This window comes from Nematolebias whitei, chromosome 5 (genome assembly GCF_014905685.2).
Source record: "Nematolebias whitei isolate Nwh7 chromosome 5, NemWhi1, whole genome shotgun sequence".
Taxonomy (NCBI): Eukaryota; Metazoa; Chordata; class Actinopteri; order Cyprinodontiformes; family Rivulidae; genus Nematolebias; species Nematolebias whitei.
The window spans coordinates 21,535,976-21,551,173 of NC_056502.1; the positions used below are offsets into that span (position 1 = coordinate 21,535,976).

The 15,198-nt window shown below is 39.6% G+C and overlaps 1 protein-coding gene across 2 annotated transcripts in view; it reads left to right on the top strand.

The window, feature by feature from the left end:
* Window positions 1-12,011, top strand: part of hdac9b (histone deacetylase 9b) — a 28,325-nt gene extending 16,314 nt beyond the window's left edge. For both annotated transcript variants that reach the window (XM_037676344.1, XM_037676346.1), the window contains exons 6-11: window positions 4,083-4,214; window positions 4,383-4,498; window positions 7,105-7,227; window positions 7,837-8,014; window positions 8,118-8,332; window positions 11,318-12,011. In XM_037676344.1, coding sequence (XP_037532272.1) covers window positions 4,083-4,214; window positions 4,383-4,498; window positions 7,105-7,227; window positions 7,837-8,014; window positions 8,118-8,332; window positions 11,318-11,656 — 1,103 coding nt within the window. In that variant the 3' untranslated portion in view covers window positions 11,657-12,011. The remainder of the gene's footprint in view (window positions 1-4,082; window positions 4,215-4,382; window positions 4,499-7,104; window positions 7,228-7,836; window positions 8,015-8,117; window positions 8,333-11,317) is intronic.
* The last annotated feature ends 3,187 nt before the right edge of the window (window positions 12,012-15,198 follow it).

The following is a 15,198-nucleotide window of genomic DNA, read 5'->3' on the forward strand; positions in this document are numbered from 1 at the left end:
ATGGTTCAGATGTTTATTCTTATGGCTATCAGACTATCACTGACTTTAAAAAAAATTAAATACATTTTGTCTTATATATATATATATATATATATATATTAGATTTTGGCTGTTATGTCTGTCGTTTATTTTGTACCTGACACATTTCAGATGTATTACTTTGTTAATACTGACCTATGAATCACCAAAGAATAATACTGAAATTGCAGGGACAAACCGGTGTTGTCTCTACACAACTTAGTCACTTTTTTAGGTATTTTTACAACAGCAAAAAGACAAAATGTAGTTAATTTTTTTAAAAGTCAGTGATAGTCTGATAGCCATAAGAATAAACATCTGAACCATCAGAAAAATTGGCAAAGGCCCATCAGCTGAAAACTCAACATGATGCTTCTAAATCTTATGTCAGCTCTTTGCTAGATTAAAACAAAATAGATTCTTATAGTTACAACTTTCAGCTACTGTTGCTAGCGTTTTAAACCTGACAACACATTTTTCACTTTTTTAAGTTCTCAATCCTGCACTGGCATTGCAATACTAGAATATGCCAAATTTTCTGCTAATTTTTCTTCCAAGGATAAACTTGTTGGTGAAAGAATGTCGTTTTATGCTTGCCAAGTTGCTTTCTTTGGCAGGCAAATAAAGCATTAGGAACATATTTGGTACTGTATTTGCAGCAGGTCGATAATAAAACATTACTATGTAATGATCCAACTTAAAATAGGCTCTTTGATAAGTTGTCTGTTATGTTCAGATGCAACACTGGTTCATCCCTTGAGTTAGTTGAGCTTCGCATAGATTGGTGTTAGGTAGCTTAAGAAAGAATCATACTGGTACACAAGTTTAAAATGATTAAGTACAAGAACAGGACAAAAAATGATGAAGAAAGCAATAATTTATAGTAAAAAACACTTTTGGCTCAGGTCCTCCTGGAATTAATTACACAGAGCCTTACTTTAATGCAACCAAAAGGCAAAGAAATGAGGAGACTTTTCCTCAGGACTGTGCGTATTTACATTCAATCTGTCACTACCAAGGAGCACTGATTTTTACAATTCTACATATTTTATAGGGATTGAACTCTAACTTTGTTTTAAGGTTGTTTATGGAAAAACAAGCAGTAATTTCTGCTGTTTAGCATTAGCCTAAACGATAATGTCAGCAAAAATACCCAGCAGGTGTCCTGATTTCTAGAGAGCATACCTCAGCTTCTCACACAGCCATCTGTCCAGCCCGAGGCTCTAAAACACAAACACTTGCTGTGACGCCCGAGTTACATTTCTGATGAACCACAGATAGCAACAACGCGATGCCTTTAGCGCCGTGTCGTCTTTGGTGTACGTTAGTGTCAAACAAGACGTCAGAGCAGAAGTGACCCAGGTGCTTTGCCGCCTGTTGCACCGTGCACTTATTTTTAGGTTCTTTTTTTTTTTTTTTTCCATAGAGACATGTGAGAAAGTGTTTGTTCTCGGGCTGCTGTCTGGCGTTCCCGTGGCGACCAATTGGGATGCGTAGCTTGGTGGCAGCAGTGTGTAAAAATAGAAAGCAATCAAGGCAGCAGGGCGTGAAGTAAAAAGAGAAAAAAAAATCATAAGACTCCCAACAGCGTTTTCTCTCCATTTATCTATTCTACCTCGTTTTCTTCCTCCCTCGCTCGTTTTTATTCTACCTCACACCCACAGGATTAGAGGTCTGTGCCACGTATTAGGAAAGAAGGTTCTGCTGCTTTTGACAAAAGCCAGAAATAGCAGCATCTGGCCCGCTCTTCTTAGCTGTGCCCCCATCACCGATCCTTCTCCTCTTTCCCACGTCATCGCCTTACGTGTAAAAGTACAAACGGTGAAAAAGAGCCCATTTAATTATTGATTAGTGTTAAATAATTGAATCCTGGTTTACTATTGTGTAACAGAGGGTTTATATAACTTCAGTAGAGCTTTGTGTTCTGGCTTTTAGTGAAGAAAGATCTTTTTTATTTAATTGTGTCGAGGAAACTGGGATTTCAGGTGTTAGACGCTGAAAGTTGCTGTAAATGAGACAGGGAGTTCACAATGACTAGATAAAAACACGCTTCACCACTCAGTTAATTCATATAACTTTTATTTACATCATTCAGATTTAAATTCATGTTTTGACCCAACGTCTACACCGGGGCTATTCAGCTAAAATGCTCAGGGGGGCACAGTTATTGAAAGTCAAGGGCTCAGGGTCCTTCAGTTATTGTCATTAAGTAAGTTTGTTTTATGGTTTAAAATGTAATTTTATTAAAAAATAAATCTATTGGTGGGCCGAAATGAGTACACTCACGGGCCTGATTTGGCCCCCAGACCGCTAGTTGAACTGCCCTGGTCTAGACCATTCCCCCCATTTTTACACAGTATTTACAGTTTCACGTATATGCCAAACATGTTCTAGTTTCAGTGTTTTCTACTTTGTGATATTTTTCTATCAGTTTGTAAAAGGTAACTTTGTGATTTGTGTTTGTGTGTGTGTTTTATTCATACACACGCACACACACGTTCTTGTAAACATACTTTTTGGGGGCTTTGCATTGACTTCCATTTATTTTCTATAGCCTACCCCTGACCCTTACCCTAAACCTAACCATAACATGCCTAACCCTAACCCAGGGCTATTTAACTGGTGGCCAGCGGGTGACTTCAATCCGGCCCAATTCATAAAAAAATAATATTACTTTTTTTTGTGTGTGTGTGTGTGGTGTTTGTGTGTGTGTGGGGGGGGGTTCTGGTGATTGCATTTTGATTCAATGCAATAAAATAAGCAAATTTAAAAGGTAACAGATCTTCTTAAACTTTGGTTTATTTATATAATGATTTAAATCGCTGGATGTCCAGCCCCCGAGTTGTTGGTTTTCAGAAACTGCGCCCCCCTGAGCAGTTTAGTTGAATATCCCTACCCTAACCCATCCGCAATTCACACCTTAGTCCTAAACCTAAAACCCAACCCACCAATGGGACTTCTCCTTATGGGGACTTGGCTTTGGTCCAAGAACAGTTGGTTCCCACAATCGATGATTTTTTTGTAAAATTGGTCCCTATAACGTAACCTGACCCCCCCCCCCCCCAATACACACACACTCATGTACAAATACATAGGTGATTTTTTTTAAAGAAGAGACTAAAATGTCTAAAATTTATTAAGCTTCAAATCTTCTCAATGGATTCTGATTTAAAGACAAATTTGTTCCATTCTATCAAATTGTGTCAGCTGCTTTAACATAAAATGAATATTATGATTTCTGTTCCACAAACATAATGTGGTCCTCATGTGAAATCGACACCATAGCGCATACAGATTAGTACATGTAGACAGCGTTTCTGTTTTTTAAATTTTAGGTAAGATTTTCACGAGATGCTTCTTATCAACTTTCAGTAATAAAACTCAAACATTGGTCAAACAGTTAACATGTGGTTCAAAACTGATTATATTCTCAAAAGTGAGACGATGTTCCAAAATTTACTGAAAGATTTTTAAGTTCATTGTGAAAACCAGATGCAAATTTAGAAATCAACACGTCTTTTTATGAAATATTGCGTTAGCACTGTGTCAGGTCGACTCTCAGGTCTGACTCTTTTGAGCCCAGGCTGTGTGTCAACAGTACACTCAGACTCATGTATTTCTGGTTTGCATTAGGGGGTAGGGGGTGTGGGGAAAGCCTGAAACATCTGCCATGTTTTCATGTTAGTTTAACTGTTGCTACTGTATCAGACTGTGGCCACCAGGGCCGCAGGTAGCGGACCATTCCACTTAGAGCCCGAGCGCTGCTTGATCTAATTTGGTCCAGATGATGTGGAAATGGGCCCGGTCGTGATTCATTCCTTTAATCTGACACCGGCTCAAAATTTATATGCAACTGAAACTAATATTTAATTCTCTTTTTATTTTCTTTAATTTTCTGGTAATATTTTTTTATTTGAGCCACAGGGCTCTAAATAAATGTACTGTTTAAATCTTAGAATGGTCAACGGATGTTCAAAATAATTGTGCAACTGGAAAGTTTTACCTTTTCTAAATAGTTTGGGCTAAAACTTACACAGAAATGTACATTTTGTTTTTTTTTTTAGCCTCTGAGCCCAACCTAAAGATACGATCCAGACTGAAGCAGAAAGTGGCAGAAAGGAGAAGCAGCCCGATGCTAAAGAGAAGAGAAGGAAACATTATGACTCCGTACAAGAAGCGGGCTCTGGAGCTCATGGGTATGCCTCGCTGTAACGCCAGTTTTAACTAAACAAAACTTTTCTTCACTTTTGCTACACATCTGAATATTACTTATATAATCTTATAATCTCTTGTTTAATTTCATTTTACCCTCGTAAAACAGAAAAATAAGCATATAAATGATCAAACTCCTTGTTATTTCACAGATTCTGCTCCAACCAACAGTGCCCCCGGCTCTGGCCCCAGCTCCCCCATAGGGGCCTCCAGTGCCTTGGGGGCTGAAAATGGACCCTCCTCTCTGCCCACTACTACAAAAACTGAGGTAAGTGTATACAATTGCATGAAAACAAAATAAAGCAGAACAAGCAAAAACTTAAATATCAAAACATTTTTGTCAGGACTCTGGATTGTTATGTTTTCTTCTGCTGGCAGGTATAAAAAAGTTATTACTGTTCTCTGCCTGGTATTTTAACTGTATGCTGAGCTCTGTCTAATGAATGCAGTACACAGAAAATTATATCATAATACCTGGAGTTGTGTCAATGCTTACCAACCAGGATACTCAAAGTGCTTTACAACACAGTTTGTGCCCTCATTTACCCATCAACACATGTATTTATTCAGCACTCTAATACATCTCTGCAAAACTAATCTGATTTTTTATTTATTTTATTTCTAAAGAGACTAATTAGTGCGTTATCACATTCATACACGGATAGAACACACAACGAGGGGTTCAGTGTTTAACCCGGGGACATGTGATTTCAAAGTGGTGGAATCGACTCTGCAACTCCCTCATTGGAGAACGACTAAACCACTCAGCCACAGCCACCCTTTTGTGTTTTGGCTGGTTGTGCATATCTCACTTTTTATATAAATAAAAAATGTAATGTATACATGTTGCATATCTAAAACGGAAAGAGCAACTAGTCAGAATCTGCAAATATATATATATATATATATTTTTATTTTTATGTCGGCTGCTTCCTTCATCAGGAGTCGCCACAGCAAAGTACTTGCATGAAGACTTGGCGATTGTTTTGACGCTGGATGCGCTTCCTGACACAACCACAGTGCACCGAGCTACCACAGCCCTCTGTGTGGAGCAGAGAGCTGACCTCTAGGGTGCTCGGAAGAGCAGATGGTCAGGGTTAAGGACCTTGCTCAAGGGCCCAGAGTGGAGCAAACGAAGGTGGAGGCAGGTGTGGGTGTTTCACCTTTCCCACCCACATTTTGATGTTGTTGGTCCGGGGAATTGAACTGGTGACCTTCCGATCACAGCTCCACCTTCTCTAACCTCTGCACCACCAAAACAAATCATTAGTGCGGTTTCTAAACCAACATTAAACCCACTAAAAGCAGCTAAACATCAAATGCTGAGTTTTGTTTGTGTATGATGGATGTGCTTGGTGTAGGGCTCTTCTTGTGGTGACAGTCCTGCTGCTGTGACACCTACTGTTTAGAACTGCACTGAACGCTGCAACAGCTTGGTTGACGTCACAACTAAATTACACCAAGACCAATGCTCAAGTATAGTCTCAACTTTACACTCTGCTGAAAATGACTTCCCACATCTTGGTCTGTATGATTTTATAACTACTGTTTACCCTCATAAAACAGGCCTATACTTAAAATTAAAGACTCGGGCATCCAAATGTTGAAAGACACAGCTGCGAAGATTATATCAGATACCGAAAGAAGTTCTTAAAGCATAAAAAACAAACAAAAAAAAAACAACTTTTGCTTAACTACAATATTATATTTCTGTAATTTGCTTGGCTGCTTGTTCTGAGGCGTTTCTCAGTGGGTTCATGGCTGAGTTACTGACCAAAACTCCCTTCAGGCTGAGCTCATGAAGCAGACCGTTATAGAATGTGGCTGATACGACATCTCCGAACATTCTTAACAGAGCAGCTGTGTTTGCCTTAACCATTGTTGTTTACCCTCTCAGGGACCTCCAGTGACACAGAGAAAGGAGAGATGCCCTGACACTGGGCTGAAGGTTGATGCATAGGGAGACAGAAGAAATGTGGATTTTAATTGCTATCCCAGGCACTGGTAGCCAAAGACACCCATGTGCTAACAACATAAACACACAAGATTGCTGTTGTGTCGGCCCAAGCTGAGACTCATGAAAGTCACTGGTTCATGCTCATGGACCCCATGCCTCTTCCAAAAGCAAGGCATGTTTGTGTACCGTTACATTAGGTATCCTTTTTCAGAGGGAACTGGTCCCTCAGGTCAAATATGGGCCGGATATCCCCGTACAGGTCACTGAGTACTGGTAGGGGCTGGAAGGATAAACATGGCTGTTCCAAAACCACATGCTGCTCCACTGCTCTGCTGGGTACAGGAAGTATGCCCCAGTGCTGATGTGCTCTGAGAGTTAGCCTGAGGGTGGGGTCTGGGGGAGGCAGTAAGCCAAGGGTTAAAGAGCTGTGGAAGGAGCTGTAGATTAGAACATTTTCAGTTTTATTATGTTTCAGCCACAAAGTTACCACTTTGTTGGTGACGTACTGCCTTTAAGTTTTGTACTTTTCCGTTTACAGAACGCGAGAAGGACTGTTGTTCATCATCATAATGTATTTACCATATTTTTCAGACTATAAGGCGCATTAAGCGAAACAAAACAGTCAGATAAGTCAAACTTTATTCAACTCATTCACGATAACTCTCAACATTGTTCAGTTGTACCACATAAAATCGGTTCGAGGTCAGTAAGCACAACCAGATCTAATACGTAAGGTGTGCCGGATTATACAGCTCACTGTCAATTTTTGAGCAAATTAAAGGATTTTAAGTGCGACTTATAGTCTGAAAAACATGGTATACTCATGCCATTGATCATGCCGCCTTTGAAATTGGCCTTAAATCTGCCATCCCCTCTTAAATCTGCCTTTCTTGCTTTGTCCTGCATGTTTGATGTAGAGATGGCCTTCCCAGCCAAGATTATTTCGACCCGAGGACTCCGTGTCCATGCTGAGCTTATACACATCGCCGTCTTTACCCAACATCTCCTTCGGACTTTCAACTGCATCTGCACCAATTAGTGTGAGTACAACTTCTGCAGACTTTGATACATGAAATCTCACCATGTCCAACAGTGTAGTCATTCAATGGGTTTTCATCTCAGTGTGCGAGCCAAACTTGCCATCAGTGGCTGTCTGGAATCTCCCAATGAGCACAGGTCACTGACCTATGGCCCCAAATGATTTTATTGGCCTTAGAAAAATATTGTTTTGCAGTGTCTTGTGTCAGCCTTGCTTTTATCCTCCCCCCATTTACCTCATTTATCATAGCTTTTAAAAAGTCCAAGTGCTCTCAAGTGCAAGCCCTGATAACACTGCACATGATTTATCATCTTTTAGCTCACCGGCACATTCCACCGAGACCTGCTTCGTCAACTTTTAACCACTGATGGTCTCTGTCACATTATGTTGTTTTCTTAATGAGAATGGTTATATTCAACCACTAAAGTGGTTTTTTTTTTTTTTTTTTTTTTTTTTTTTTTTAGCATTTAATAATAATAATAATGTTTATTTTACCATGTATAGGTCAAACAATTACCAGTTCTCATTTGCAATGATGATCTGGTCAATTTAGAATTTAGAAGCAATTATTATAAGACATAGTAATTTAACATTTTTTTTCTTCTTTTAGACTGCCATGGGGTTAAAAGACAGATCAACAGAAGTCAAACATGGCTTGCCTGGGCACCTGCTGGGCCCTGTGCCCCTTCCAACCAGCCTGGAGTCCAAGGTGAGCCCCAGTCATCAGGCTCTCCTGCAACACCTCCTTCAAAAGGAACAAATAAGGCAGCAGAAGATGATCTCCTCTGGTAAGATGGTCACATGCTGTTGTTTTTTTTTAATCTGTGAATGCGACTGTTTTACCCAAAGATCTTAGGAAAACGTGACAAAAGTTTATTTTCCTCTCCAAAGGTCAAGGCTCTGTGCCGTCCCACCCTCATTCTCCGCTGGCCATGAAGGATCGTTCCACCAGCAGTCGTCCTAAGCTACCAAAACACCGACCCTTGAACAGAACCCAGTCGGCGCCTCTGCCTCAGAACACGCTGGCCCAACTTGTCATCCAGCAGCAACACCAGCACTTCCTGGAGAAACAGAAACAGTATCAGCAGCAGGTCCACATAAATAAGGTATAATGCTTGGCTTTGAAGGATTTGGCTTTCAAATTGCTTTTCACAATGTTCTGTGTTTCTTTTTTTTTTGTTTTTTGTTCTCATGAGAATATATTTGACTGCAGGAAGTTATAGTTTTAAGTACACAAATCTAGTTCTATTTATATCCCTCTGTAAAAGCATCTGTGGCCACTTAAGTTGAGACCTACAGTCTGTCCCACCTCCTCAAATCCTAATGTTATTTCTGCAAACCAAAGGCCTTCTGCCTGACTTCAAATGGGAAAGAAATCCTTCCTCTGCACTAATTCTGTTATCATAGCTTGAGGCATCAGTGCTGTTCACATGCTAACGCTGGGAAATTTAATTCATCTTTGTTTAAATGAGGAAAAAAAAAAGTGCCCAGAATGCATTTTGTTCCCTTTGTGGCAATATTTGTGTTCCTGTGAGCTGGCCAAGGTGACCTGGCTGTGCACAGACTGTCGTTATTTTGGTGAGCGATGTGTGTGATGTGGCGGACGCATTGAAAGGCGGCATTGTGAGCTTACACACTGATGTGTCCCAGCGTTGGGTCCTGACAGAGCCGGGGGAACCACTGAGCACGTCAGACCTAGAAGTAATAAAAAGTGAGAAGCACTCTTGAGCAGGACATCCAGTACAGATGTGCCTTTAAAAATCCTTTCTGCATCATTACCTTTATGATTAGCTGCAATTATTAAAAAATCGAACTCATGATAGTTTGGAAATAATGTCAACAGGTCCTTTGGAAACATTTTAACAGGCCTTGCTCTGATCACTCAAGCCAATGAGATTGTGAGTAAAGCCTCTTTAAGTGTCGGTTATAAATGGCCACTAATCAGGGATGAGCCTTTAGAGTTTATTGAGAGGGAGCTCTGAAACATTGCCCTAATTAATTTCCAAGCATCGGCTTTTCTACGGTTGTTTTTAAACACCCTTTGATTCTTTTTTCCTTTTCCATTGCGTCCAAACGTAGGGGTGGGGGGAAGTAATGACAATACAAGTGCTAAGGGATTGCTAAAAAGGCTAATTCCTAAAGCTGAAAGGATATTTATATAAGGCCTACATATGTTGGTTACCAGCTGACAGGAAGAACCCTGATTTGGAGCCCTCTTGTGGGCAAATGCCCTCTTCTTGGCATTTCTATATGTATTTCTCTCCCTATAATGTTCTTTAGTCAGGAGGAGAGAAATAATCCCCCTCCACTAATTCTGGATAGGCAGATGTAGATGTACATCCTCTGACAGCTTACTGAGACATTACTGCATACGTTTCAGCTTTCATGGTAGAAAGTGAAGAACGACTTGCACAGTACTGCACGCGCGTCAGCTGAACATCAGTAAACTTTGATGAAGAAGGCGCTTAATTTAAAACTTCTTTTTTAAATTGACAAATCATTTTCCTCTGCATGTGAACAATGGCACCAGTAATTACTAAATTTAATCCTAATTCTTTGGGGATAAAACTTTATATAGCACAGCTTTGAAAAACCTTTAATTTGGAGAACTTTGTCAGTAACACTGTCAGAAAGGTGCTGTTTGTCCTAAACTATCAGTGCATTAGCTCATGGATCTAATATAAGAGATAACAAATGCTGTTGATCAAAAACGGTATTGTGTTAGCGTTTTTGTTGATTTAAAAAAGGCCTTTGACACTAATGACCACACCATTCTCCTTGAAAAACTGAATAAATATGGAATTAGAGGATTAACACTACAGTGGGTATCTAGTTAACTGAATAATAGGAGACAGTTTGTACAGGTAAACAATGTAAGATCTGAATTTTACGTTAATGGATGTGGAGTTCCTCAGGGCTCTGTGTTGGGAGCAAAGTTGTTTATTTTGTCTGTGAATTGTCTGCTTGATGTGTCAGGGCTTTTGAAGTGTGTTTTATTTGCAGATGATACCACATTTTTTTGTTCAGGTGGAGATATTGAACGGATGTTAGAGATGATACAGGCAGAATTCATAAAAATAAAGACTTGGTTCCAACTTAATATGTTATCATTAAATTTGGAAAAAACAAACTACATGATATTTAGTAATAGAAGTAAAATTATTGACGTCCCATTTTAAATTGACAGTATTGATATAGAGTTAATTAAATAAAATTTGGGGGTGTCGTTATTGATGAGAAGCTGACATGGAAATCTCATAAATTACTTAAGAATAAAAATAACAACATCAGTTGCATTACTGTATAAAGTAAAATTGTTTTTGAATGACAAAGCTTTGTATATATTGTATAATGTAATGATTGTTCCATATTTAATCTATCGTACTGAAGTTTGGGAAAAGCATGCAAAGCAATTACAAACCCTATTGTCATTTTACAAAAAAGAGCTATAAGTATTATTAGTAGGAAGTGCATTGGTCACCCAACAAATATATTATTTCATCAGTTGAAATTATTAAAATTTTATGATTTGGTTAAATATAGTATTTTACAAGTCATGTATAAAGCTCATAAAAATATTACTCCCAAATATTAATTTAAAATTTGTTGAAAAAGAGAGTCATTATAACCTGAAGGGAATGGAAATGTTTGTAAAACCTCCATTTAGAACTAGTCTGTGTTGTAATTCAGGGAATAGGACTGTGGAATTGTCTCAATATTACCATAAAAATGTCTAAAACAATTTATATGTTTAAAAAGATGATTAAGTTGAAATTGTTTGGAAAGTATGATGTGAAGAATGTCCAATGTGTTCTGTTTTCGCTTTGGGGATTGTTCAAGTCTGAGTTGTTGTTTGTAGTTATTTTATATTTTTCTTAAATAAGGGGCAGATAAGAATTTTTGTCTTTTTTCTGCACCCTTTTCATCCAATGTTTTTTGTTTGTTTGTTTGTTTTGATGAATGTGTTTTGTTTCTTTCTTTCTTTTAAATTAATAAATCAACACACAATTTTTCACCAGTTATAACATTGAAAAAAAAAAGATTATATGCACAGGATCTTGTCATTAATGGGGTGCTGATGTGTTTTGCAGCTGTTGTCCAAGTCCATCGAGCAGCTACGTCAGCCCAACGCACACCTGCAAGAGTCAGAGGAGGAGCAGGAGGAGCAGCAGAAAGAGGAGATGGAGAGCATGCAGGAGGACAGGCTGCCCCCTGCAGGAGTCATCCGGATGCACACGTTCAGCAGCAGCAGCAGCAGCAGCGGGGGCTCGAGCAGCGAGCTCCCAGATGCTCACTGTGGGGTCATCAAGGTGAAGGAAGAGCCAGCTGATAGCGAGGACGAGGCTCTGACCAATCAGCGCTTGGAGACTGAGCCGAACACCTATCTGCACCAGGTCAAAGGGAGACTGGTGATAAGAGCCATGATCTGAGGAGGGTTCAAACATCCCAAATGACCCCCCCCCCCCCCCCACACACACACATCAGAACTGATCCATTAGGCCAGCCAACACCCTCAGTTCACCTCTTCAGACTTTCTGTTTGTGATCTTTGTGTAGTGATCTCTGTATAAAATGTTTCTTTTGTGTACATATTTAAAAAAACAAAACCATTAGGTCATTCATTTTAGGAGCTGCTACTGTATGTTTCTTTGAGTCTGCTGAACTGAAAACAAAAAGGAAAGGAAAACATGTATGTACATATTCTGTGACTTTAGCATCAAAAAGGGTTTCTAGAGGGAAGCTATAGCAGGCGTACAACTTTGATGACCCTCCTCATGTTCCCACTATGGACGTTTTTTTGCTCCTGTATCTAATTCTTGACTGAGAATTTTCAGTCTTTGTTGTTTGTTAAGGAAATTAAAACACTATATGTACTTAATTTTATTTGATTTTTCTTTTATTGGATAACTGTGACAACGATCACCGTTTCACTGGTCTCGGAGTCGAAGCGACAAACATCTGTCTTCGAGGGACCGCACACTTTCAAACAGCAATTTGAGCTAGGAGTGATATTACCACTCGACTCAGGTCTGATGCTCACGGAAATTTGTGAGGGATGATGAAGGCCTAAAAATCCCTGCTTAGGTGTGCTGGCATCTTCCAACGCACACTCCACGAATCCATCCCACTCTCGCTGTCTCTCTCTCTCTCAAAGCAAACCCAGAGCATTAAGCTCCTCTCCTCTCACCCTCTGGGTCTGAATCAAAGCTCGGTGGAGCTTTCAGCAGAGGAGTCAGACAGAGAGAAAGAAAGAGAGAGGGTCGGGCAGGAAATGCCTTCTCCAAGCCAGGAGTTGGAGTGATTCATGTGTGCAGGAATGCTGAGAGAGGAGGACCTAGTGTTGGAGGAGTCCAAGGGGCCAGGCTCGAGAATTGATTTACTGTCAAGGCGAATTACAAAGTGAGTGGGGATATGGTTAAGGGACTCCTTTTTAAAAAAAGGGAATCATTTCCTTTGTATTCCCTGGTGGCATGCTTACCTCAACACACAGGTTTGATGTTACTGAAGGAAAGAAAAGAAGAAGGGACCTTGTTTTGTGATCCCGTTTTTCCCTTAAAGAAGTGCCGGTTGCAACATGTAAAGTTTGTCTTAAAGTGATCAGTCAAATGTATTACACAGTCCTAAACCTTCCTGTTTGTACCGTCAACTAAATGTCACAAACTCCCCCAACGAAAATCCTGTTGTAAAGTTTTGTGTTTGGATCCATGTTTGTCTATTGTACAGTCAGATTGTCCAGTTTTACTGTTTTTAGTGTAAGTAAACCCAATTCGAACAATGCGAGTCTTGTTCTCTTGCTCCTTTGATTTGGTTATAATGAGAAGCTCTTTGCCAGTGGGGAGGGGGGGAAGGTGGCGGGTGGAGTGAGATGGGGAGGGGTATTTTTATGCTGTGGTTTGTTCGCAGTTTGCATTTCTTCTCTTTTGTTGCCTTGCGTGATAAATCGTTTTTTTTTTTCTTTTTCTTTTTTAAATAAAGTTAATTCACCTCTGAGGTTCTTGCGCCTTTGACTTTTCTCTCCTCTCTCGTTCTTATTAAGAAGCAAAACAATAAAAAATCACAGCGTTCTGAATCATTTTAAATAAATGGTACTGTTTAAATCGTTACTTGCCTTTCCCACAAGGGGTTTCTGCGAGCCAGCTGTTTTGCTTTCAGGAGAAATATATGTAAGCCTCCAAAGGAGAGCTTAAGGGACTTTAAACCATTGCTTTGATGTGAACAAGCCTGGCTTCGTGTGAAAAGATTGGAGCACTCGGGATCAGGTGAGCGGGTAATATACGACTTGCATGAATACTTTCAAACTGAGCTCAAGCAATTTCACAGCAAGATTATTCCATGGGAGTTTCCTATATGCACTTAAAGATGAGACTTGGAGAATTCACTCGTCGTCTAAAGTTTCTGCAAACTCCAAGAAGTTTTTGGACAACACTTAAGTTGGAAGATCTACTTGGTGGCCTCATTACTGCTTGAGGACTTGGTTGGACTTTCTGCTGCAGAGAAAAGCACATTAAATCCTAAAATGCTCAAACCTTCATGATTACACCACAAGATTCTTCACAGAGGCGTAGAGTTACTTCAAATTAGGAAGTATTTTACTTGAATTGGACACTGCTTCTTTCTTAAGTAGGTTCAATCTGTCTCAGGCTTCTGGCTCTTGTGATTTGAAATGAACTGTTACACACGGAGGGAGAAAAAAATAAAAATAACGAAGCACAAATCCATCTGCGCTGCCCCTCCTCAGCTGCCCACAGAGTCAGTTGTAAAAGCAAACAAGCAATTTTAAAAGGTGCAGGGAAGTAAGAAGGATGCAAGCCAACTCACTCTAAATGAAAAAAGTTATAGTGAGACCTGAGTTTTATCACCTACAGTCTTATAAAATGGGTATTTTTATGCATTCACGCATGCAGCAATGCTTGGTCATAAAAAATGATCAACACCACATTGTTGCCTTAGACATCATAAAATAATGTACTGCACTTGACAAAATCATGTATCTGAAATAAAACACCCAGAAACAAAACATTCTCAATTTAGAGTCTCTTCATAAACATTTCCATACATGGTCTGTAATGTTCACAAATAATTCCATGAATCGCTGATCAAATATTTAACTTAAACTTTCAATAAGTGATAAATGGATGGACTTTTACAACATATTAACTTCTAAATCCCACTTCAAAATGGCTTTCACAGCAAATCACACTTAATACAAACAAAAAGGCTATAATTCAGTTAATATTACAGATATGCTTGTAAAGTGTGGTGTGGTAGTAGCTGAGACTGATCTCCAGCTTGTACTTTCAGTGCTCACTGAGTGAGAAAGATCCCTGTTTAGGACTTTGCCAATAACTATTTGAATCAACTCTCGCTGTCTGTCAGCAAAATATCCAATCAACCACAGAATGGATTTTAATGAAACGTTCATAAAGCTATCATGGGATGTACCTCTACAGCTGATGATCTGTATAACTCCACCTCACTCATGATGACTGACACCGCCAGCTGACCTTACAAAACACAAACATGGCTGCACCTCAACCAATCTGAGCTCTTGGTGTGATAGTAGCTGACAATCATCACCAACAAAGTCCGTCTTTAGTCATTGTTTTAAACTTTGGCATTGACTTTTAGTTCTGTTAGTGTGTTAGCAAAATAATTCATGAACCAATGCATGCATTTCAATGGCAGTCAGAAAATATTAATTGGATGCACATCTTAAACTGAATACATTTTGGTTGTCAACCCAATTCAAGATGATCAGCACAGCTAATTGACTTTGTCAACATAAACGTGTCTATAGCTCGATGAATGTTACAGATGTTGATGCTTCTTCTTTTGGTTGCTGCCTTCCTTGGGTCACCACAGCAACCTAACTCGCACAAGAACTTGATGATTGTTTTTACGCCGGATCCCCTAATCCTGACACAACCACAGACCACCGAGCTACCGCAGCCCTCTGTGTGGAGCAGAGAGCT